This window comes from Phyllobates terribilis, unplaced genomic scaffold (assembly GCF_046119375.1).
Source record: "Phyllobates terribilis strain yellow unplaced genomic scaffold, ASM4611937v1 Scaffold_8__6_contigs__length_399053987, whole genome shotgun sequence".
In the NCBI taxonomy this organism is placed as follows: domain Eukaryota; kingdom Metazoa; phylum Chordata; class Amphibia; order Anura; family Dendrobatidae; genus Phyllobates; species Phyllobates terribilis.
In genome coordinates, this window is record NW_027362768.1 from 143,893,511 (window position 1) to 143,918,887 (window position 25,377).

General features: G+C 43.2%; 1 protein-coding gene across 1 annotated transcript in view; it reads left to right on the top strand.

Annotated features, from left to right (window-relative positions):
- Window positions 1–25,377, top strand: part of RABGAP1L (RAB GTPase activating protein 1 like) — a 344,846-nt gene that overhangs the window by 241,609 nt on the left and 77,860 nt on the right. The window contains exons 17-18 of the mRNA XM_073643396.1: window positions 6,903–7,046; window positions 15,127–15,168. Coding sequence (XP_073499497.1) covers window positions 6,903–7,046; window positions 15,127–15,168 — 186 coding nt within the window. The remainder of the gene's footprint in view (window positions 1–6,902; window positions 7,047–15,126; window positions 15,169–25,377) is intronic.

A 25,377-nucleotide genomic window follows, 5' to 3' on the forward strand; every position in this document is an offset into this window, starting at 1 on the left:
CTAGGGCAGCACTAATCTTTTAGCTTAACTGCACTATAAACCAGGAGTGGCAGTTTAGTGGGGTAAAAGCTCCTGACGGGTTCCATTTAAATCCCAGTAACCTCTTGAATGGTGTTTATTTTTGCAACAAACTGTTACATTGTATCTTTCCATTATGATTTGTTTACCCCTGGTGCTCTAATTTCCAGGGGCTGTTGAGTTAATACTATTGCTCCCTGGCTAGTGTTTGCTTTCTTTGTGTTTGTATATTAAATATTTGTGTACACATATGCAGGCGCACAGCCCAAGTGATGCTACTGTCAATATTACTCTAAACTTTGCCTTTAAAATAATGGCCATCTGTTTCCTCATTCTCCCATTCTGCATAACAAACAGCCCGGATGTCACTGTTGATATTTTCCAGCGTGAATTTTTTTTTAATGCCAACAGTGTTTACTCCCAGATTTCTTGATATCGCACGAGCCAAATAAAAAGCATCATAACTGTTATTCTTACTATGCCATGTCTTTTCAGAAAGGAAAAAAAATCAACTTATTGTCTAATATTTGTCATGCTTCTGAAAACCTTAGCGATCTTGCACGTTGGCTGAAAAAATCCAATTGAGGGCTGGGTCTGCCGCAGCAAAAGTTGCTTCATCTAGAAAAGGGTTGTCAAACTCAAATACACAGAGGGCCAAAATTAAAAGCTTTGACAAGGTCGAGGGCCAACCTCCATGCAGTATAATGGCCCCACATAGTGCTCCATACAGTATAATGGGCCCCACATAGTCCTCCTTACAGTATAATGGGCCCCACATAGTCCTCCTTACAGAATAATGGGCCCCACATAGTCCTCCATACAGTATAATGGCCCCACATACTCCTCCATACAGAATAATGAGCCCCACACAGTCCTCCATATAGTATAATGGGCCCCACAGTCCTCCATACAGAATAATGGGCCCCACAGTCCTCCATACAGAATAATGGGCCCCACATAGTCCTCCATACAGAATAATGGGCCCCACATAGTCCTCCATACAGAATAATGGGCCCCACATAGTCCTCCATACAGAATAATGGGCCCCACATAGTCCTCCATACAGTATAATGGCCCCACATACTCCTCCATACAGAATAATGAGCCCCACACAGTCCTCCAAACAGTATAATGGGCCCCGCAGTCCTCCATACAGAATAATGGGCCCCACATAGTGCTCCATACAGAATAATGGGCCCCACATAGTCCTCCATACAGAATAATGGGCCCCACATAGTCCTCCATACAGAATAATGGGCCCCACATAGGGCTCCATACAGAATAATGGGCACCACATAGTGCTCCATACAGTATAATGGGCCCCACATAGTCCTCCATACAGTATAATGGGCCCCACATAGTCCTCCATACAGTATAATGGGCCCCACATAGTCCTCCATACAGTATAATGGGCCCCACATAGTCCTCCATACAGTATAATGGGCCCCACATAGTCCTCCATACAGTATAATGGGCCCCACATAGTCCTCCATACAGTATAATGGGCCCCACATAGTCCTCCATACAGTATAATGGGCCCCACATAGTCCTCCATACAGTATAATGGGCCCCACATAGTCCTCCATATAGAATAATGGGTCCCACATAGTCTTTCATACAGTATAATGGGCACCACGTAGTCCTCCATACAGAATAATGGCCCCATATAGTCCTCCATACAGAATAATGGCCCCACATAGTCCTCCATACAGAATAATAGCACCACACAGTCCTCCATACAGAATAATGGCCCCACATAGTCCTCCATTCAGATTAATGGCCCCACACGTTCCTCCATACAGAATAATGGCCTCATCTGGCATTGTGGGCCAAATATACTCACCCTGCGGGCCAGATTTGACCCTCGGCCAGAGTTTGATATGTGTGATCTAGGAGATCCAAGGAGAAAGGGGAGAGCTAATTGAAGCAACCCCTTTAGAGGATTATTCTCATCTCACTAGGTTATTGTGATTAGTGGGAGGGGGGGGGGGGTCTAAACTTTTGGGACCTGATGATCCTGAGAATTCAAACGAACATTGAAAGTATCTATCCATTCACATCTGTAGCTCCGTGGACTCATCCGCATCACGGACAGGTACAGGCGCTGCCTACCATTACATGCACTGTTCTGGTGGCCAAAGCCGAATGGATATTTGATAATCCAAGACAAGTACAGGTGTTGGTATGTTTGTTCAGGAAATTAGCAGTCAGTTTGCTGCTCTGTTAAATACTATGGGCACCTTTGAGATGGAAATTTTTTTTTTTTTTTACATATGTGTTACGCTCACGCCCGGGCAGACTAGCGTGAGCTTGATTAGTGATCCCACTGTACCATGAACCAAGGAGTGCCTGGAGGGGCGTAAATAAGTATCAACCCGATCCGACCATGGTCACACGGCGGCTCAGTCGACTCAGTGAACCAGGGAGGAACCGAGCAGAGGGACCATGTGCTACTCCAGGTCAGACCCCGGTCACAGCTGTTGACTCACACCGGGGAATGCAGGAACAGGCAGGTTAGCTGGTATGCAGACAGGTGAGCACTGGCAGGCACGGCTGGTATGAAGGCAGGTGGGTGCTAGCAGGCACGGCTGGTATAAAGGCAGGTGAGTACTGGCAGGCACGGCTGGTCTGAAGGCAGGCGGGTGCTGACAGGCACGGCTGGAATGCAGACAGGCAGATACTGGCAGATATGAACGCAGGCTGGATAGGGACCAGTACAGACTGGGATACAGTAACAGAGCCGCAGGTGCAGTGGACTAGCAGAGCAAAACCGCAGGTGCGGTGAACAAGCAGAGCGGAGCAAAACCGCAGGTGCGGTGAACAAGCAGAGCGGAGCAAAACCGCAGGTGCGGTGAACAAGCAGAGCGGAGCAAAACCGCAGGTGCGGTGAACAAGCAGAGCGGAGCAAAACCGCAGGTGCGGTGAACAAGCAGAGCGGAGCAAAACCGCAGGTGCGGTGAACAAGCAGAGCGGAGCAAAACCGCAGGTGCGGTGAACAAGCAGAGCGGAGCAAAACCGCAGGTGCGGTGAACAAGCAGAGCGGAGCAAAACCGCAGGTGCGGTGAACAAGCAGAGCGGAGCAAAACCGCAGGTGCGGTGAACAAGCAGCAGAGCAGAACCGCAGGTGCGGTAAACAAGCGGAGCAGTGCAGAACCGTCGGAGCGGTAAACAAGCAGAGCAGAGCGGAACCGCAGGTGCGATAAACAAGCAGAGCAGAGCGGAACCGCCGGAGCGGTGAGCAAGCAGAGCAGAGCGGAACCGCAGGGGCGGTAAACAAGCAGAGCAGAGCGGAACCTCAGGTGCGGTAAACAAGCGGAGCAGAGCGGAACCGCAGGTGCGGTAAACAAGCTGAGCAGAGTGGAACCGCCGGAGCAGTGAACCAGCAGAGCGGAACCGCGGGTGCGGTAAACAAGCGGAGCAGAGCGGAACCGCGGGTGCGGTAAACAAGCGGAGCAGAGCGGAACCGCGGGTGCGGTAAACAAGCGGAGCAGAGCGGAACCGCGGGAGCGGTGAACCAGCGGAGCAGAGCGGAACCGCGGGTGCGGTAAACAAGCGGAGCAGAGCGGAACCGCCGGAGCGGTGAGCGAGCAGTACAGAGTGGAAGGTGAAGGCAGACAGGACAGGGCTCTGTTCACATGGAACAGACTGGAAGACACAGGAAGATAGCTAGAACACAGGAGGTAAATACGGAGGCAGGGAAACAGAACAAGCAGAACCAGATACACACAAGGTACTTACAATGAAGTAGCGAGTGGACACAAAACTCACAAACAGAAGTACAGAGGCAACGAGTTGGAGTTAGGTGCAGGTTCAGACACTGCAGGAAAAGGGAAGGTACGGACATAGAGAGAAACAAGTAACGGGTTAGGACACTGTTCAGACAGGAACTGAACCAGGAACAAGATACAGAAACGAGCCTGGGAACTCAGCCCCCAGGGTGGCGGAAACAGACAGGTAACAGGCCTGGGTATACAGCCCCCAGGGTGGCAGAACAGACAGGTAACAGGCCTGGGTATACAGCCCCCAGGGTGGCAGAACAGACAGGTAACAGGCCTGGGTATACAGCCCCCAGGGTGGTGGAACAGACTAGATACAGGACAGGACCTGGCAATTCAGTTGCAAAGGACAAACTGAGAGAAAGTGTTGCTCAGGCACCTCCTACTGGGTGGAGGGGGTTTAAGTATCCAGTGACTCACAGCAATAGGCTGGGGACGCATTAGGACTGTGCACACAGTAGCTATACGAAGCAGGCAGAAAGCCGCGCCGACGCCCTAAGCAATCAGACAAGAGACATGGACACAGCAGGTACAGGAGCAAAGTGTGCAGCCTGGACTGACAGGTAAGATTGCGGTCTTGCATGGTGGGAGGTGGTGCACTATGCAAGCACACCGCCAGGGATGTTACAATATGTTAGTGGTCATCGTTCATAACCTTGCGCTACGTTTCAGTCTGAAATCCTCATTGATTTTCAGACTCCCTGATATGCAGTTTGAAGTCTGATCTAAGTTTCAGACATGTCTCTTGTGTTTGTCCCTCCCTGTAATATAGGCTGGATGTGAGCTCTGTATGTATCCAGGGTGTTGCGGACTTCACTCATATCAGCACAGCTTCTATCCTGCACTTATTTCCACTCCCTGAGACTGTACGTGTATTCTCCCCTCTCCACTAGAGACCTGTGTAAAACTGCCTCCCTGCTGCTAACAATGAGAGTAAACAGGGGGAATGTAGAGAGTGCTGTCACAACTGAGCAAGAGCTGATTTAGTTTTACAAATGCACTCCAGTAGATAAATCTTACAGATGCTCTGCAGCAGCAAAACAGCAGAACATTTTTAACGAAGACTATTTAGGAAGTTACTTACATTTGCATTTAGGAAGCTAATGAATGATAAAAAAAATCTGTGCAGAAGTTTGTTTTTTATATAAATTAACAATTTAACTGATAAAGAGCATCTATCTGTAAAAAGAAATAAACGGGTGCATGCGAGCATGTTGTGTATTTTGTTTGAAGGTGATTGTTAATCACATAATTACCTTCTTGCCTCCATACTAATGTCTGCATCTGTTTGTTTGAGTAGAACCAAGTGAAAGTGATGAGAGCCCCAACAGGCAGAAAATGTTTGACATACAAAATTGTGGAAAAAAACTGCAAAGTAAGAATGTTTTAAAAATAGAAGTGTTAATAGCTTATTTCTTATCAATTAACAAAATACAAAGTGAATAAAGAAAAGAGAAATTAAAATCAAATAAGTATTTGATATGACCTCTCTTTGTCTTCAAAATAGCATTGAAACTTAATTTCTTCTAGGTACTTGTCACTTGCACACAGTTTTTGAAGGAACTCTGCAGGGAGGTTGTGACAAACATCTTGGAAAACCAACCACAGATCTTCTGTGGATGTTGCTTCTGCAGATCCTTGTGTCTGTTCATGTAATCCCACTCAGACTGGATGATGTTGAGATCAGGGCTCTGTGGGGCCAGATTGTCACTTCCAGAACTCCTTGTTCTTCTTTACCCTAAAGATAGTTGTTGAAGAAGCACTCCTCCCATCCAAGTTTTTATCCTCCTAGTATATTGTAGTCATCCTATGATATAGCATTGTGTCCTTAAAATTGCTCATTTTGCCTTTCTACCCAGCTAATTCTTCTCTTTTCTCTGCTCTATGTAAAAACAGGAAGTCTCTTGTCCCTGCATTTATCATTCCCCTCTTCAGCTCCTGACCCAGCTGCTCCCTCCTCCCCCCTGCCATGGACTTTTGCAGTGACTTATGACTCATACAGAGAAAATTGACCTCCTGTTTCTATATAGAGCTGAGAAGGATTTAGTTACTAATTTTTAATCACGTAATGTCATAGACCTAATGGAAAAGAGAAGAATTTACTGACTAGAAAAGGAAAATGATCAATTGTAAGTACACAGTACTATATCATATGATGACTGCAATATATTAAGAGGATACAAATTTTGATGGGAGTAGGAGTGCTTCTTTAATGACATTGGCTGTATGTTTGGGGTCGTTGTTCAGCTGCAGAATATTCATCATGTAATACCAGGGAGGTATATAATAATAGTAATCAGGGAGGCATCTGATTGGCTTCAAATTTATTCAGCAGCAAGACAATGACCCGAAACATCCAGCCAAAGTTAAGAACTATCTTCAGGGTAAAGAAGAACAAGGAGTCCTGGAAGTGATGATACGGCCCCCACAGAGCCCTGATCTCACATCATCTACTCGTCTGGGATTACAAGAATGATTTGTACAAGCCACATACACAGAAGATCTTTGGTCAGTTCTCCAAGATGTTTGGAACATTCTCCCTGGTTAAGTCTTTCGAAAACTGTGTACAAGTGTACTTAGAAGAAATGATGCAGTTTTAAAGGCATAGTATGGTCGCAATAAATACTGATGTGATTTAGATTTTATAATTTGTTCATTCACTTTGCATTTTGTTAGTTGATAAAAAGTTATCTATTGACACTTTTCTATTGTTTGAAAGCATTTTCACTTTGTAGTAATTTTTCCATACCTGCCTAAAACTTGTGCACACTACTGTGTATATATAAAACACTTACCTGGCGCTGGTGATCAGCCACCATATTTTATATTACTTCTGTCTTGCCCTTAATAGTTAAAAAAAAAACAAAACAAACAAAAAAAAAACCTAATAAAGTTGGAACATGGATAAACTGTTTTTTTGCTCCTATAACGAAGTTCAGAAGTTCAAAGACCTCCTACATTTTATAGCGGCCATATTTATTATCATTCATGTGGTGTCATATAAAAATCATCTACTCTTGTTTGATTAGTAGAATTGGGCTGTGGATGATCAGAATGTAATGGTTTGTGCACAATTATATATATTTTTTTCTGTTTCTCCATTGCTAGGATCTGCTGCCTGACCTTTACTCCCACTTTATGTCGCTGAATTTGGAAGCCCACATGTACGCCTCCCAGTGGTTCTTGAGCTTGTTCACAGCCAAGTTTCCCCTCTGCATGGTCTTCCACATCATGGACCTTCTGCTTTGTGAGGTAGAATCACTTTTATTGTAGTTATAGGTTTTTTTTAAGTAAAACCTTAAAAAAAAAAAAATCATCAACTTAAAAATGATCTTGCTAGATTTAATTAACTCACCCCTAATGTGACGGCTGGAGCTGCTTCTCTTTGCTGCGATGTTAGGTGAAATTGATGATGTTGCTACTCGCAATTGCTTTTCCATGTCTGCGTGAGTTGGTCTTAGCGATAAGTTTTAAAAAGCACAGCTTGCTGCAGTAAATTGTTCCTAACACAGATGTATATTTCAATGCATGTCTCCTTACAGTGTGGAATTCATCACTGTCAAGTAACTTTATAGAACTTAAGCAGAGTGAGGTCTGTATACATCACATAGGAGACGCTGAGACTGCTGTATATACATCATATAGGAGACACCGAGACTGCTGTGTATACATCACACAGGAGACACCGAGACTGCTGTGTATACATCACATAGGAGACACCGAGACTGCTGTGTATACATCACATAGGAGACACCGAGACTGCTGTGTATACATCACATAGGAGACACCGAGACTGCTGTGTATACATCACATAGGAGACACCGAGACTGCTGTGTATACATCACATAGGAGACACCGAGACTGCTGTGTATACATCACATAGGAGACACCGAGACTGCTGTGTATACATCACATAGGAGACACCGAGACTGCTGTGTATACATCACATAGGAGACACCGAGACTGCTGTGTATACATCACATAGGAGACACCGAGACTGCTGTGTATACATCACATAGGAGACACCGAGACTGCTGTGCATACATCACATGGGAGTTTCCAACACTGCTGTATAAACATCACATAGGATACGCTGAGACTGCAGTATATACATCACATGGGAGACACAGACTGCTGCTTATACATCACATGGGATATTCTAAGACTGTGGTATATACATCACATAGTCGACACTGAGACTGCTGTATACATCACACAGGAGACACAGACTGCTGTATACATCACACAGGAGACAGAGACTGCTCTATTCACCACATAGGAGAGACAGAGACTGCTGTAAAAATTTCATAGGAGACACCAAGTCTGCTTTATATACATCACATAGGAGTCACTGAGACTGCTGTTAATACATCACATAGGATACCATGTGGTACGTAATTACATCATGCCATACTGTGTCTCCGTACTGAAATAGGGTTTATTTAAATGGAATCTGTCAGTAGTAGGATCAACCCTCCTAAGTTGTCTACATGAGAATGTCAGTCATAGAAGTTTGAATACAATGATATCTTCATATCTGGGATCCGATGTTTTCTTCTGGACAAATCCACGTTTTTCTTAATATGTAAGTGAGCTTAAGATCTATGGGCTGGATATAGATCTCCCTGAGAATCTGCTTCCAGAGCTTACTTTACATGTGACAGTGGTGCAGGTATTCCCTGGGGGTGTATTACCGTACCTTTATTAGACTGACAGCACGTGAAATACTGAACAATGTTTGTGAGGTGGAGATACATTTTACTCTTATTTGGAGGACCTGTGTGGTCCTGAAACACTTGTGTACTGCATAGAGGATATGGACACGTCCTTCGCTAGCATTATTTTAATATATATATTTAAATGCAAGCACTTTGAGCTAAAATGTATTTTTGCAACTGGATTTCATGAAAAATATTGTACCATTTGCCTTCCATAGCCTTTGTGTTGTACTGGCTTTTTTCTGGTTGCAGAACTAGTTAACTGAGACTCAATCAGTGAGCTCATTTTGGCCTTCTAACTGGGTGTTTGTAATTCTTTTATCTGTCTTTTTTCTGACCTCTCCGCTGAATTATGACCACAAATCTCATGAAAGCTCAGTTTAACTTTGATATTATCACAAACGAAGTGAGAGGAGTTCCGAAAAAGACTGATGAGTTAAAAACTTTCGGTCAGAATGAGCTCACTGATAGATCCTAAGTTAACTCATTATGCAAAAGCAAAACCGTACAATTTTTCTTTTATGAAACCAAATTTCTAATATGGTTGGTAGCCCAAAAAAACATGCATTTCAGTAAAAACAAAAGTTCAAGAGGTGTGTATTTTCCCTGTGGTGGTACTGTAGGGAAATTGGAGGTCCAGCAGGAAGACGCTGTTTGATTTGAGTGTGTCCGAAGAGGAGAACCGTTCAGATAGACATTGATTAAAATTTGTCCAGCCGCAGCCTCGTACTGTCCATTCTCCTAGTGATTCGCCCACTTATGTGTCACAGTCTGAGCGCCAGATGGTCAGATTTTTTTAGTTTCGTACCAGATTAGAGATGGAATCGGCTACTTTAGACTTTAGGTATTATCAGGATTAGCTCATATGTTGTCAGTTTTTAACATAGAACATTGCCAGGTACTCAGGAAAGTGTTTTGCAGTGGATTTGTCACTGACCCACATGTAAAATAATTCCTCCTATGTGAGCGGGATCTACATAAAGTCTTGTAGAATCTAAAAGTTTGATTTTGGAAATAATAAAGTTTTAAGTTCCTGCGTTTCCTAAAAGTTTATCTATGTAGAGTAATACTCTGCTATGAGATATCCCCATGTTATATCTGCATTTTATCATATTCTCTGCCATGTAGGGGAATTTGTTAGAAAAACCAACTGTAGGAGTCTCCCTTTATTACCCAGATTCCGCACTCACTGAACTAATCTGTAATATGCTACTTTGGTGCCCTCTTGTGGTTGTGTTTGGAAATTCATACATATGGGGCTAAGTCCTTTATTTCTCATTAGATGAGTTGCTAATCTCCTTCTTAATATCCTTAATGTCTCCGGCGGTGGATTCTAAAGCAGATCATTGTTTTGTTCTTATTAGAATTAGTTTTAATTGGTTTGCATTAATGGGTTAAAATAAGAGATGTTGCAAACCTCTATACATGTTAAATAAAATCAATTTCAAATAGGGATGAATGCAGATGACCATAAAATATGTATAAATTTATTTATAAGGAAACCATGAGTCCAGTTTTAAACAAATCAGACATTTGATGACTTCATGTATTGTTCAAAAAGATCATTAAAGAGGTTGTCCACCTTCTTTTTTTTTTTTTTCTTTTAAATGCATGAATTTATGGCTAAAAATCATCACTGTAATTAGGTTTCATAAAAAAAATGTTTGCATTGTTTGCCTTCTTTTGCCTCAGTGTTGCACTGTCTAGTGCTGGCTACAGAATGAATTAACTGAGAATCCATCAGTGAGCTCATTCTGACAGTCCAATGGGAGAGTTTCAAACACTGTTATCATTCTTTTTTTTCTCTGAGCTCCTCACAGCTGATTTGACTGTGCAGAAAAACAAACAGCCTGTAAAGGCACAAGTAAATTTAAGCCCAAAAAAAAAAAATATATATATATATATATATATATATATATATATATATATATACATACACAGTACAGACCAAAAGTTTGGACACACCTTTTCATTTAAAGATTTTTCTGTATTTTCATGACTATGAAAATTGTACATTCACACTGAAGGCATCAAAACTATGAATTAACACATGTGGAATTATATACTTAACAAAAAAGTGTGAAACAACTGAAAATATGTCTTATATTCTAGGTTCTTCAAAGTAGCCACCTTTTGCTTTGATGACTGCTTTGCACACTCTTGGCATTCTCTTGATGAGCTTCAAGAGGTAGTCACCAGAAATGGTTTTCACTTCACAGGTGTGCCCTGTCAGGTTTAATAAGTGGGATTTCTTGCCTTATAAATGGGGTTGGGACCATCAGTTGTGTTGTGCAGAAGTCTGGTGGATACACAGCTGATAGTCCTACTGAATAGACTGTTAGAATTTGTATTATGGCAAGAAAAAAGCAGCTAAGTAAAGAAAAACGAGTGACCATCATTACATTAAGAAATGAAAGTCAAGTCAGTACAAAAAATTGAGCAAACTTTGAAAGTGTCCCCAAGTGCAGTTGCAAAAACCATCAAGCGCTACAAAGAAACTGGCTCACATGAGGACCGCCCCAGGAAAGGAAGACCAAGAGTCACCTCTGCTTCTGAGGATAAGTTTATCCAAGTCACCAGCCTTAGAAATCGCAGGCTAACAGCAGCTCAGATTAGAGACCAGGTCAATGCCACACAGAGTTCTAGCAGCAGACACCTCTCTACAACAACTGTTAAGAGGAGACTTTGTGCAGCAGGCCTTCATGGTAAAATAGCTGCTAGGAAACCACTGCTAAGGACAGGCAACAAGCAGAAGAGACTTGTTTGGGCTAAAGAACACAAGGAATGGACATTAGACCAGTGGAAATCTGTGCTTTGGTCTGATGAGTCCAAATTTGAGATCTTTGGTTCCAACCACCGTGTCTTTGTGCGACGCAGAAAAGGTGAACGGATGGACTCTACATGCCTGGTTCCCACCGTGAAGCATGGAGGAGGAGGTGTGATGGTGTGGGGGTGCTTTGCTGGTGACACTGTTTGGGATTTATTCAAAATTGAAGGCATACTGAACCAGCATGGCTACCACAACATCTTGCAGCGGCATGCTATTCCATCCAGTTTGCATTTAGTTGGACCATCATTTATTTTTCAACAGAACAATGACCCCAAACACACCTCCAGGCTGTGTAAGGGCTATTTGACCAAGAGGAAAGTGATGGGGTGCTACGCCAGATGACCTGGCCTCCACAGTCACCAGACCTGAACCCAATCGAGATGGTTTGGGGTGAGCTGGACCGCAGAGTGAAGGCAAAAGGGCCAACAAGTGCTAAGCATCTCTGGGAACTCCTTCAAGATTGTTGGAAGACCATTTCTGGTGACTACCTCTTGAAGCTCATCAAGAGAATGCCAAGAGTGTGCAAAGCAGTCATCAAATCAAAAGGTGGCTACTTTGAAGAACCTAGAATATAAGACATATTTTCAGTTGTTTCACACTTTTTTGTTAAGTATATAATTCCACATGTGTTAATTCATAGCTTTGATGCCTTCAGTGTGAATGTACAATTTTCATAGTCAAGAGAATACAGAAAAATCTTTAAATGAGAAGGTGTGTCCAAACTTTGTCTGTACTGTATATATGTAATTGACTTTTATTCGTTGACATTCATGCTGATTCTGGGCTTAGGAGTCCAGTGGGTGGTCTTAACTGTGATTAACTAGTTGTAAATCATTCATTAGGACCACCAATTTGACTGCTTAACTCAAAAAATGCCGGGTTTTAATAAGTACATTAATTTTTCCCAGAAAATGATATATCAATCAGTTCAGCTCCAGGGAGGATGTGATCCAAGAGATGGTCACTTAGCAGTATTGCATAAGGGAAACAAATGTGCAGCAAGCAAGGGAGTAACAAGTAACCAAGAGAAAAGTGCAAGAACTATGGGACCTCATCTCACATTATTAGATGGTGAAAACACAATGGGAGAAAGTACACAGTGATGTGGAAATATTAGCAGAAAATACACTGTGATGTCACAGTAATGGGATAAAGCACACAGTGACGTCACAATACAGGGATAATACACACAGTGACGTCACAATACAGGGATAATACACACAGTGACGTCACAATACAGGGATAATACACACAGTGATATCACAGTACAGGGATAAAGCACACAGTGATGTCACAGTACAGGGATAATACACAGTGATGTCACAGTACAGAGATAATACACACAGTGATGTCACAGTACAGGGATAAAGCACACAGTGATGTCACAGTACAGGGATAAAGCACACAGTGATGTCACAATACAGGGATAATACACACAGTGATGTCACAGTACAGGGATAATACACACTGATGTCACAATACAGGGATAATACACACAGTGATGTCACAGTACAGAGATAATACACAGTGATATCACAGTACAGGGATAAAGCACACAGTGACGTCACAATACAGGGATAATGCACACAGTGATGTCACAGTACAGGGATAATGCACACAGTGATGTCACAGTACAGGGATAATGCACACAGTGATGTCACAGTACAGGGATAATACACGCAGTGATGTCAAAGTACAGAGATAATAAACAGTGATGTCACAGTACAGGGATAATACACACAGTGATGTCACAGCACAGAGATAAAGCACACAGTGGCACAAAAAGCCCTCACACATCTTTGTTGATGGGAAAATAATAATTAAAAGAAAAAAAAAGTTATGGGTCTTTCGAAGTACACAAACCAAGCTTAGATTTTTTTATGTTCAATGATTTTTATTTAACGTTTTAAAAAGTAGTAAAACTTATTACCTTAACTGCACTGACCTGCAGAATAAAGTAAACATTTCATTTTTACCCCGAAGTAAACACTGTGAAAAGTAAACCCAAATTATAGTTACACAACTGTACGTGTTTCTTTCCATTCCACCCACAAATGAATTTATTTGTGGCAAAAAAAATAAAATAAAATAAAACCGTTCTGGCTCCTGAAAGATAACTTGCATACATAGGTGATGCCGTATAAAGACTATACAGTGGGTACGGAAAGTATTCAGACCCCTTTACATTTTTCACTCTTTGTTTCATTGAAGCCATTTGGTAAATTCTAAAAAGTTCATTTTTTCCTCATTAAAGTACACTCTGCACCCCATCTTGACTGAAAAGAAACAGAAATGTAGAAATTTTTGCAAGTTTACTAAAAAAGAAAAACTGAAATATCACATGGTCATAAGTGTTCAGACCCTTTGCTCAGACACTCATATTTAAGTCACATGCTGTCCATTTCCTTGTGATCCTCCTTGAGATGGTTCTACTCCTTCATTGGAGTCTAGCTGTGTTTAATTAAACTGATAGGACTTGATTTGGAAAGGCACACACCTGTCTATATAAGACCTCACAGCTCACAGTGCATGTCAGACCAAATGAGAATCATGAGCTCAAAGGAACTGCCCAAGGAGCTCAGAGACAGAATTGTGGCAAGGCACAGATCTGGCCAAGGTTATAAAAGAATTTCTGCATTACTCAAGGTTCCTAAGAGCACAGTGGCCTCCATAATCCTTAAATGGAAGAAGTTTGGGACCACGAGAAGTCTTCCTAGACCTGGCCGTCCAGCCAAACTGAGCAATCGTGGGAGAAGAGCCTTGGTGAGAGAGTTAAAGAAGAACCCCAAGATCATTGTGGCTGAGGTCCAGAGATGCAGTAGGGAGATGGGAGAAAGTTCCTTTATGGCAGAGTGGCCCGACGGAAGCCCGCATAGAGTTTGCTCAAAAACACATGAAGGACTCCTAGACTATGAGAAATAAGATTCTCTATTCTGATGAGATGAAGATAGAACTTTTTTTTGTGATAATTCTAAGCAGTATGTGTGGAGAAAACCAGGCACTGCTCATCACCTGCCCAATACAATCCCAACAGTGAAACATGGTGGTGGCAACAGGACGACTGGTTGCAATTGAAGGAAAGATGAATGCGGCCAAGTACAGAGATATCCTTGATGAAAACCTCTTCCAGAGTGCTCTGGACCTCAGACTTGGCCGAAGCTTCACCTTCCAACAAGACAATGACCCTAAGCACACAGCTAAAATAACAAAGGAGTGGCTTCAGAACAACTCTGTGACCATTCTTGACTGGCCCTGCCAGAGCCCTGACCTAAACCCAATTGAGCATCTCTGAAGAGACCTGAAAATGGCTGTCCACCAACATTCACCATCCAACCTGATGGAACTGGAGAGGATTTGCAAGGAAGAATGGCAGAGGATCCCCAAATCCAGGTGTGAAAAACTTGTTGCATCATTCCCAAGAAGACTCATGGCTGTACTAGCTCAAAAGGGTGCATCTACTCAATACTGAGCAAAGGGTCTGAATACTTATGACCATGTGATATTTCAGTTTTTCTTTTTCCATAAATTTGCAAAAATTTCTACATTTGTTTTTTTCAGTCAAGATGGGGTGCAGAGGGTACTTTAATGAGAAAAAATGAACTTTTTAGAATTTACCAAATGGCTTCAATGAAGCAAAGAGTGAAAAATTTAAAGGGGTCTGAATATTTTCCGTACCCACTGTATGATGATCCGGAGGCATGTGTGCAGGATCGTTATCATTTTCCTGTATGACTGATGGTAGGTGACTTTGCGATTCTCATTAACCCTTTCTTCCTCTTCTTAGGGTCTGACTATCATCTTCCAGGTGGCACTGGCACTTTTGAAGGTATGTAACATTCAGATAAATGACATGCCTGTAGTCCAGATGTAATAGCGTTCTATGTAACTTATCACATATGCTGTTCTACATGTTCCCAACTTTCAAAACTTCTCTTAAGTTTGAATGTCCCATAAACAGCATACACCAAGTTAGGTAAAAATGTAAGATCATAAGAATGGAGTTCCAGAAGTTCCCTGCTATAGCATGTGTCCATTCGCTGTCCTTAGGAGTGGCCGCACATGCTCACTACCAATTCGTGTCCATAGGAGTGGCCGCACATGCTCACTACCACTTCGTGTCCATAGGAGTGGCCGCACATGCTCACTACCACTTCGTGTCCATAGGAGTGGCCGCACATGCTCACTACCACTTCGTGTCCATAGGAGTGGCCACACATGCTCACTACCACCTCTTGTCCATAGGAGAAGACCGCACATGCTCACTACCACCTCTTGTCCATAGGAGAAGACCACACATGCTCACTACCACTTCGTGTCCATAGGAGTGGCCACACATGCTCACTACCACCTCTTGTCCATAGAAGAAGACCACACATGCTCACTACCACTTCGTGTCCATAGGAGTGGCCACACATGCTCACTACTCCTTCAGTCACATTCTTTGGGGCCACCCGTTCTTGGCATTGGTGGTGGTCTCAGCAGCTGGACCTCCCCCCAATGATCATACATTTCTCTCTTATGCTGTGTCATGAGGGATGCATGTTGTTTATGGAACAACCTCTTTAAGGTTAGCTTTAGGTGTCCTCAAATGTTGAAAGTGAGATTGAGATTATGCAAAAGGAAAAGCATTTGCAGCGCTCAAACTGAATTCATTATACATCTACTCTTTTCCTATCACCCATGACAGCACGTACAACGAGAGAGAGGATCCGCCCTTCCAGGACAGGAAACCTACAGAATAAAAGGCGGCGCCTCTCCACCACCTCAGTTGGTTTCCTGTCCTTGAGGGAGAACCTTGTTAAAACCGCGGCAGAAGAAAGAAGAAAAGATTATTCCCAGACTTGGGCCGGTCGGTTTCCAAGCGCCATGGTAGCGGAGACCTATGTCTTCCAACATGTTTCCAGCTACTGTTTTGTACCAGCCTGCGGCCCTGATGACGAGCGTACTGGAGGGTCTTTGATGGGAGAACCTTAGACAGGCTTACCTGTTGAAGATCCGGATATGACTGAGCAGCGCCCTGCTGGGGTCGGCAGCTCCAGCTCCGTGCATCAGTGGAAAAGCTGCTGTGGACTGCGCCCCTGTCTGCGGTCGGCAGATCCAGCTCCGTGCATCAGTGGAGAAGCTGCTGTGGAACTGCGCCCCTGTCTGGGTTTGGCAGCTCCAGCTCTGCACGTCAGTGAGAGAGCAGCTGTGGACCTGCGCCCTTGTCTGGGTTCGGCAGCTCCAGCTCTGCACGTCAGTGAGAGAGCAGCTGTGGACCTGCGCCCCTGTCTGGGTTCGGCAGCTCCAGCTCTGCACGTCAGTGAGAGAGCAGCTGTGGACCTGCGCCCCTGTCTGGGTTCGGCAGCTCCAGCTCTGCACGTCAGTGAGAGAGCAGCTGTGGACCTGCGCCCCTGTCTGGGGTTGGCAGCTCCAGCTCCGCGCATCAGTGGAGAAGCTGCTGTGGAATTGCGCCCTTGTCTGGGGTCAGCAGCTCCAGCTTTGATCGGCGCACTATTGGAGGCGCCCCTGCCTGGGATTGACCACCCCAGTGTTGCTCAGGCATGGCCGGATGGAGAGGAACAGGCCTGTGACTTGGTCCAGCCTCCGAATCCGTACAGCTGGTGGTGAGTGATCTTCGTGAATGTTTTCCTTGTTTATGGGGCCCTTTCCTTGTTATGGTTACTAGGAAAGGCTGAAGGATGTTAGCGCAAGACTCAAAAATGGGTGTGTGTGCGCTCTGTAAGACCCCATCTTGGCCAAGGGCCTCGCGCTTTAAATTTGGCTTCAGGACGGAAGCTGGACCTTAGACCTCTAGGCTAAAGTTAGCCACATGTCTGGGCCGCACAGAGCCTCATGATTGGCCTTCAGAATTTACCACAAAAATGAGCCTCAATCTGCTCAGTAAATTTTAAAATAACCCTGAGGTTTTTACTGTTGTCCTCCAGTCTGTTTACTCCATCCATAGGACGGCACATGGTGTTAATACAAGACATGGTCTCTGTGTAGGTCTGCTGTCCAGCTGCGCCTCATCAGTTGGCTCCTTTAGATGGGGCTAGTCTGACAATTGAGATTTACCACCCAAAGGGAAGGTTTATCCTTCATTCAGATGGATTATTCTATTAAATAAAAATCTGAGCACAGTGCCTTATAAAGCCTCATTGCGCTTCACAAAGAGCACATCATAGCGCTTTATATCACATCATAGTGCCTCACAGCTCCTCTGGGCACATCATAGCACTTCATAGCACATCATAGTGCCTCATAGCCACTTATGAGACATCTTAGCGCCTCATAGCTTAGCGCATCATAGTGCCTCATGACACATCATAGCATAGCGCTTTATAGCACATCATAGTGCCTCACAGCGCCTCATGGCACATCATAGTTCCTCATGGCACATCATAGCATAGTGCCTCATAGCATAGCGCTTTATAGCACATCATAGTGCCTCACAGCGCCTCATGGCACATTATAGTGCGTCATAGCATAGCGCTTCATAGCACATTAGTACCTCATAGTATAGTGCCTCAGAGCACATCATAGCATAGTGCCTCACGGCACATCATAGCATAGTGCCTCACGGCACATCATAGCATAGTGTCTCACGGCAAATCATAGCATAGTGCCTCATAGCATAGCGCTTCATGTCACTTAATAGTGCCTCATAGCGCCTCGTGGCACATAGCATAATGCCTCATAGCGCATCACAGTGCCTCATAACGCATCACAGTGCCGTATAGCGTGCTTTATAGTGCCTCATGGCATAGTGCCTCATAGCACTTCATAGCGCCTTATGGCTCTTCATAGTGCTTCATAGCATAACCTATCATAGTGACTCATAGCATATTATAGTGCCTTTTGGTGCATTCATAGTGCCGTATAGCGCCTGTTAGTACCTCATAGTGCCTCATAGCGCTTCACAGTGCCTTTTAGTACCTCATGGGGCCTCATAGTGTCTCTTGGGGCTTCAGGGTGCCCCTGTGCCTTGTAGTGCTTTTATAGGGTGTCTGCGCCTCATAGTCCCTCTTTGTAAAGGTACTGGTTCCACAACTAAGTTATGTCTGACAAAACCAAGTTTAGCGACTGTAAACTGTGCATGGCAAGCTTACCGAATTCAGGGGGAAAAATATCCTACCCTCTATTTTGAGACAGAGGGTGGCAGTATTCCTGGCTGGTGCTCAGCTGGCTCGGTGTAATGCAGGTTGGGAGCTGGTGACCATAAGAGCGCTTTCTTAGTTTTGCAGGTTAATATTAAACCTTGTAGGGTTTCACTCTTAAAGGTAGGAGGCATCATGTAGTGCTCATACTGCCATTGTGGGTTTGGTCCAATTGAGCGCAGTTTTATTGCTTTTTACAGGTTGCACAGAAGTCATAAACATTAATATTTCTGGTCTTGTTCAAGCTCTGACTAAATAGGACAGACCCTGACTACTCATATACACCGTGTGCAGAATTATTAGGCAAAGGAGTATTTTGCTCACATGATACTTTTCATACATGTTGTCCTACTCCAAGCTGCATAGGCTTGAGAGCCAACTACCAATTAAGTAAATCTGGTGTTGTGCATCTCTGTAATGAGGAGGGCTGTTGACTAATGACATCAACACCCTATATAAGGTGGGCTTAATTATTAGGCAACTTCCTTTCCTTTGGCAAAATGGGTCAGAAGAGAGATTTGACGGTCTCTGAAAAGTCCAAAATTGTGAGATGTCTTGCAGAGGGATGCAGCAGTCTTGAAATTTCCAAACTTTTGAAGCGTGATCACCGAACAATCAAGCGTTTCATGACAAATAGCCAACAGGGTCGCAAGAAGCTTGTTGGCCAAAAAAGGCGCAAAATAACTGACCATGAATTGAGGAAAATCAAGCGTGAAGCTGCCAAGATGTCATTCGCCACCAGTTTTGCCATATTTCAGAGCTGCAAAGTTACTGGGGTATCAAAAAGCACAAGGTGTGCGATACTCAGGGACATGGCCAAGGTAAGGAAGGCTGAAAAACGACCACCTTTGAACAAGAAACATAAGATAAAACGACAAGAATGGGACAAGAAATATCTTAAGACTGATTTCTCAAAGGTTTTATGGACTGATGAAATGAGAGTGACTATTGATGGGTCAGATGGATGGGCCAGAGGCTGGATCAGTAAAGAGCAGAGAGCTCCACTCCAACTCAGACGCCAGCAAGGTGGAGGTGGGGTACTGGTATGGGCTGGTATCAAAGATGAACTTATGGGACCTTTTCAGGTTGAGGATGGAGTGAAGCTCAACTCCCAGACCTACTGCCAGTTTCTGGAAGACAACTTCTTCAAGCAGTGGTACAGGAAGAAGTCGGTATCGTTCAAGAAAAACATGATTTTCATGCAGGACAGTGCTCCATCACATGCATCCAACTACTCCACAGCGTGGCTGGCCAGTAAAGGTCTAAAAGAAGAAAAAATAATGACATGGCCCCCTTGTTCACCTGATCTGAACCCTATAGAGAACCTGTGGTCCATCATAAAATGTGAGATCTACAGGGAGGGAAAACAGTACACCTCTCAGAGCAGTGTCTGGGAGGCTGTGGTGGCTGCTGCATGCAATGTTCATCAAAAACAGATCAAGCAACTGACAGAATCTATGGATGGAAGGCTGTTGAGTGTCATCATAAAGAAAGGTGGCTATATTGATTACTAATTTTTTAGTTTTTTGCATGTCAGAAATGTTTATTTCTAAATTTTGTGCACTGATATTGGTTTACCTGGTGAAAATAAACAAGTGAGATGAGATTATATTTGGTTTTTATTAAGTTGCCTAATAATTCTGCACAGTAATAGTTACCTGCACAAACAGATATCCTCCTAAGATAGCCAAATCTAAAAAAAAAAAACACTCCAACTGCCAAAAATATTAATCTTGGATATTTAAGAGTCTTTTGGGTTGATTGAGAACATAGTTGTTCATAAATAATAAAAATAATCCTCTATAATACAACTTGCCTAATAATTCTGCACACAGTGTACAGCTCAGCTAACCCAGCTTGATCAAACAAAACAATATTTATCCAGTGCAACCACTGATACTTGGCGAGTCTGGCCTGTGTCTCTGATTAGCTCCAAGACACATACTATCTGCTCTGCTCTCCAGCTGTCTGACTAAGGTGAATGCCTAGCCTGCTCTGGTGCATAGCTCTCCAGGTGCCCTAATTAAGACCTGTAAAGCTATTATTTAACCCAGGCATACCCGGGTTACAACCCGAATGGGCTGTACAGATTCCTGAGGTTAGATCATTGGAAATGGACTCTATAAGGCCTGCTAGTAAATCTGCAATTCCAGTTTGCTATATAGTAGTATAGGCGTTTAAGGAGGTATATAATCAGGTTCCAATTCACATGAAACATCAAATTTCCTGAGAATAGTTCTTGGCATAAAATAAGGATTTAGGCTTTCAGTTTGTTTCCTTTCATTCAGATGTTAATGAGCCTTAAGGCTTTATGGATAATTATAGTAGTTAGGACAACTCTCATATTGAAGGAAGAGGCATTGACAATACTTACCTCACCTATTTCGGGATTATGGGCAGATCCATAGAGCGCTGCAGAACTCACTGGTCAGTGAGTAAGAGTTGCGGTTTCCCAAGGTAGAATAAGGAGTCCTGCTATATGTCAAAATTAATAAGCCGTCTGGCCACAACTCTGAACAAGGCAATATTGCTGTTAATAACTCTAATCTCCTACATTCCAGTAGTAGCATGGTCACAGGTACACACCCGGGGGCTGCCTCTAAAGACCCGGTTCCTCTAATCTGAAGAAGCTTTAGGCAGTATAAGAAAGCTCCATTCATCTATACATGGTCACCATGTAAAGGTCTTGTCATACAACAGAGTAGCTTTATCTTACGTAAACCATTATGGAGGAACTCTGCCAAGATCCCTAATGACACTTATGTCTAATCAATTCAGATGGCGAAGTCTCACTTTTTATCTTTAACAGCACCTCATATAAAGCATAAGAGAATTGAAAGTGGACCTTTTTAGCCGTAGACTACTGGAACTGTGTCCAACCTGCATTGAATAAGCAAGGAATGTGAAAGTGAGTTTTGGATCTAGGCCCGTTTTCAGTCCAAAGATGGCACCCTGGGATCTGAATCCAGTGCTTACAGCTCTAACAAGCCTTCGCTTGAACCCATGGATTCTGGGTCTTCACATTAAAGACCATTATCCCGGTGGCCCTGACTTCATGGTAAGTTAGTGACATTCAAGCTTTGTCAGTTATACAGATCCTAGAAGATGGGCCGGTTCCGGATCTACCCTATCTTCCGAAGATGGCTTCCAATTTCCATAGAAGTCAGGAAATTGTGCACCCTACTTTCTGTGCTAATCCGGGGAAACCATGGCAGAACAATAAGAAAGCGGATGTCCCCATCAAGCATTATATAAGGTTGCGATTCAGTCTTCACCTTGCACCTTCTATAGACACTATAGGCTTGATCTGGGATCTTCTGCTGTCCTTTCCTTTAGGAAAACTGTTCTACAGGCTGTGGTCCCATCCTAACTTTAAAGTTTTTTCTCTGTAAATCTCTCGTTGTGGTGCTGTCATGGGTGATAGGAAAACACTAAATTACTTACCGGTAATGTGATTTTCCTGAGCCCATGACAGCACCCTTATATTCCCTCCCATCACTTGTAGAAGTTGATCACTTCATTTCCTTCATGGTGTTTGATTCACGTGGTGTGTAGAAGGAAAAATCATGGGATATATAACTATTAAGTAGTGTCTGCTCGGGCTCAGTAAACAACTGAGGTGGTGGAGAGGCGCCGCCCTTTTATTCTGTAGGCTTCCTGTCCTGGAAGGGCGGGTCCCCTCTCTCATTGTAGGTGCTGTCATGGGTTCAGGAAAAACACATTACCTGTAAGTAATTTAGTGTATCGTCAGAATAAGGCTGGATCCGCACGTATGTAAAACAATGTCCGAGTACGGAGAGTGGTGTCCGGACCGGCCGCGGGTCTCCTGACTCATATTCAGCAGCCTGATATATGCCTATGAGGCCGTGGAGTGTGGATCAGGGGACCCGCGGCCGGTTCGGACATCACCGCATAGAAGCTTTCCCCTTTTATGGCCGGCCCAGTGTCTCCTCCACCCCCAGGTAACTTGGACAAATACCTCTGCAGTTTTTGCTGACTACTTTGCATTGCACAATGTTGCATCTCTCCCAATCCGGAGGATTAATGAATACCGTTGATTTATTTATTGTTTAGCTCCATCGCTCCTGGCCTTTAAATACATTACAAATGCAAAGTATGGAAAACTTGGCCACCACTTTCTCCTTATTCAGCAGTGTACCTTCCTGCATCAGTAAGTCCGATATGTACAATTAGCCGAGTTACTTAAACGGCTTATTTCCTCCTCTGGAGCCGCCGGACCCCAGGGGTGTACCTTACTGTGAGAATAGTCTGCTTGTATGGGGTAGATAAGTTATGTCTTTGTGGATGCTGAGGAAGGAGCAGAAAAGAAAATACTGAATTTATGAACCTATGTGGTGTATAAGTAATTATAATAATAATTTTATTTCTATAGAGCCAACATATTCCGCAGCACTTTACAATAAAGCGGGCACGTGTACTGACAATAAAAACATTACAAAGTAGCACATAGATACAGGAAGAACGAGGGCCCTGCTCACAAGCTACAATCTATAAGATATGGCGTATACCATAACTATCATACATACTTATAAGATTAATGGAGATGCTCGGGTGTGACCTTCTGTATACCATTTTTAGTTAATGTTCCATGTTTGGTTTTCTGACGTCTTCTCCCCGGATATGGTTCCCTTACAGAATACATTTTTCAATGATTGAAACAATCATTTCCGTGACGCAAACAATGTCATGTGACCACTGCAGTCAATCAACTGAAGTCTATTCTGATGGAATAGTTAAAGCTGTAGATGATCAGAGGCTAGTGATGAGCTGCAGCGGTCATGTGACATTACAATCGCAGGGATTGGGCAGAGCGTTGCGATCCGAGAAATGGCAACAGTCTAGTAGGTAAGTATACAGTTTTTATTTCATTATGCAAATTGGAGTCCTTTAAGATCTATTAAATAACCCTGCCATTCTTCTTCTTAAAAGCCGTGAATATTATTATTATTATTTTTTTTTTTTTACACTTCGATATCGCCTCACATACCCTTTTTGGAAATGTATTCTTTAAATCCTCTCCGAATGAGTGAGGATTGACTTTATTCTCCTAGTTATTAGAGGGATTATGTCCGGGGCTCTGACAGTAAATGATGTATTTTCCCATATGACAGTGAAACTCAGTGCAGCTATTTAATATTTGATCCAGTCTCGTGGGGCACACCGATCTCTAATTACCTCTCATGAAGAAAATAAAGGAGCTCCGCCATCGAGACCGTGCCGGGGAGTAGGTGAAATTTCCTGCTTCACCTTAACTTTAATAACTAATAAAAGCTAAAACAGCCAATACACATTTAACTATCATTGGAGCAAATAAATTAGGACAGGGTTATTGCCTGATCATTTCATACTCTGCAACCATGCCAAACAAGGGGCTTTTTACACAGGTAGATATTCTATAAGACCTTTATCTATCGGAGTGATCTGCAAAAATGTTCCATATCCATCAGAGCTTTGCGGTTCTGAATGCTTTCCCGTGCCTTCTCTCCGTGTTAGCGATAGCAGGAGGGACTAGTATAAAGATCTACAGTGGAGAATAGAAAGTATCTACTTTTTTATGGAGGATAGAGAAACCAGGCTATAAAACAAAGAGGAAATAATTGCATTTCTGGAACGGTGTTGATGCATGAAAGCAATTGAAGACAGCAGAATTCTGGATATACATAGAGCTCACATCCAGCCTATATTACAGGGAGAGACGCTCCCACAGGATAATAATTTGAAACTTGGATCAGGCTGTAAACTACATATCAGGATGTATGAAAGAATGAAACTTAGTATAATATTTATCACTCTTAGGCATAATGATGTCCGGCGGATGGCACAACATAAAATACAGCAGGATGATAAATGGGGAGGAAGGCCCTAAAGGTAAGGAGCGAGGGATGGGACACCTCCTGACACCAACCTGTGTCTGTCCCTAAGCTGTCCTATGCGGGTCCTTTCCCCTGCCGCCGTCACGTGCCCAGTCCCTGTCACCTCAACCAGCCCTGGCTAGTGCACTGGCCGACAAGGACGCTAGCCTAGTCACTACAGGTAATGAACACAGAGTAAGATGACAAACAAGGGACTGACCACAAGAAAACAACTTAACTTAGAAGCTGCAGCAAAGCTCCAACAACGGCTCTTCCACAGTCACAGTCCAAACCTAGCGGGTCTGAATAGAAGTAACTCTATAACTGACGATCAGCTGATGGATCATGTGACTATTTAAAGGGAGGTGGAAGTGGTTACCACCCAACATCAGCTGACCAGACAAAAAGAAACTTGCCAGCAAGAAACTGATATTAACTCTTGCTGAACCAAAGGAAAAAAACAACATTTAAATTCCAGCAACCCAGAGCTGCCATGAATCCTTAATGATTCATGACAATATTATTATCTATAGACTTTGATGCGATTCAGATTTATTTTTTAAATCATATCATTTTTGAGTATGTAAAAAAAAAATAGTACTAATATTGCACGCCAAACCTTTTAAAAACCCACCCAACCCCCACTCTCAGACCCAAGTGAGTGTCCTGCAAAATGATATTCGCGATTCAGATTTATAATTGCCTCCTTGTTTGCATGCCGGCAAATAATGCTCCTTTTTTCAGACCACACACCTTTCCGCAGACCACAAACATTTACATGCCCCTTCCTCTCTGATAAAATAAAAGATAACCAAACTTGAAGGAACATTTTTTTCTGTAAATGCAGTATATGTTACCTGCAGTCCTATGTAACACCAGAAATAACGTAATGGTAACTCTCTAAGTACATATAATGTAGCAGTTAATACCTGCAGTCCTATGTAACACCAGAGATAAGAGTGGTAAATCTTTGAATACAGATAAAGCAGTAGATATGACCTGCAGTCTTATATAAAACTAATA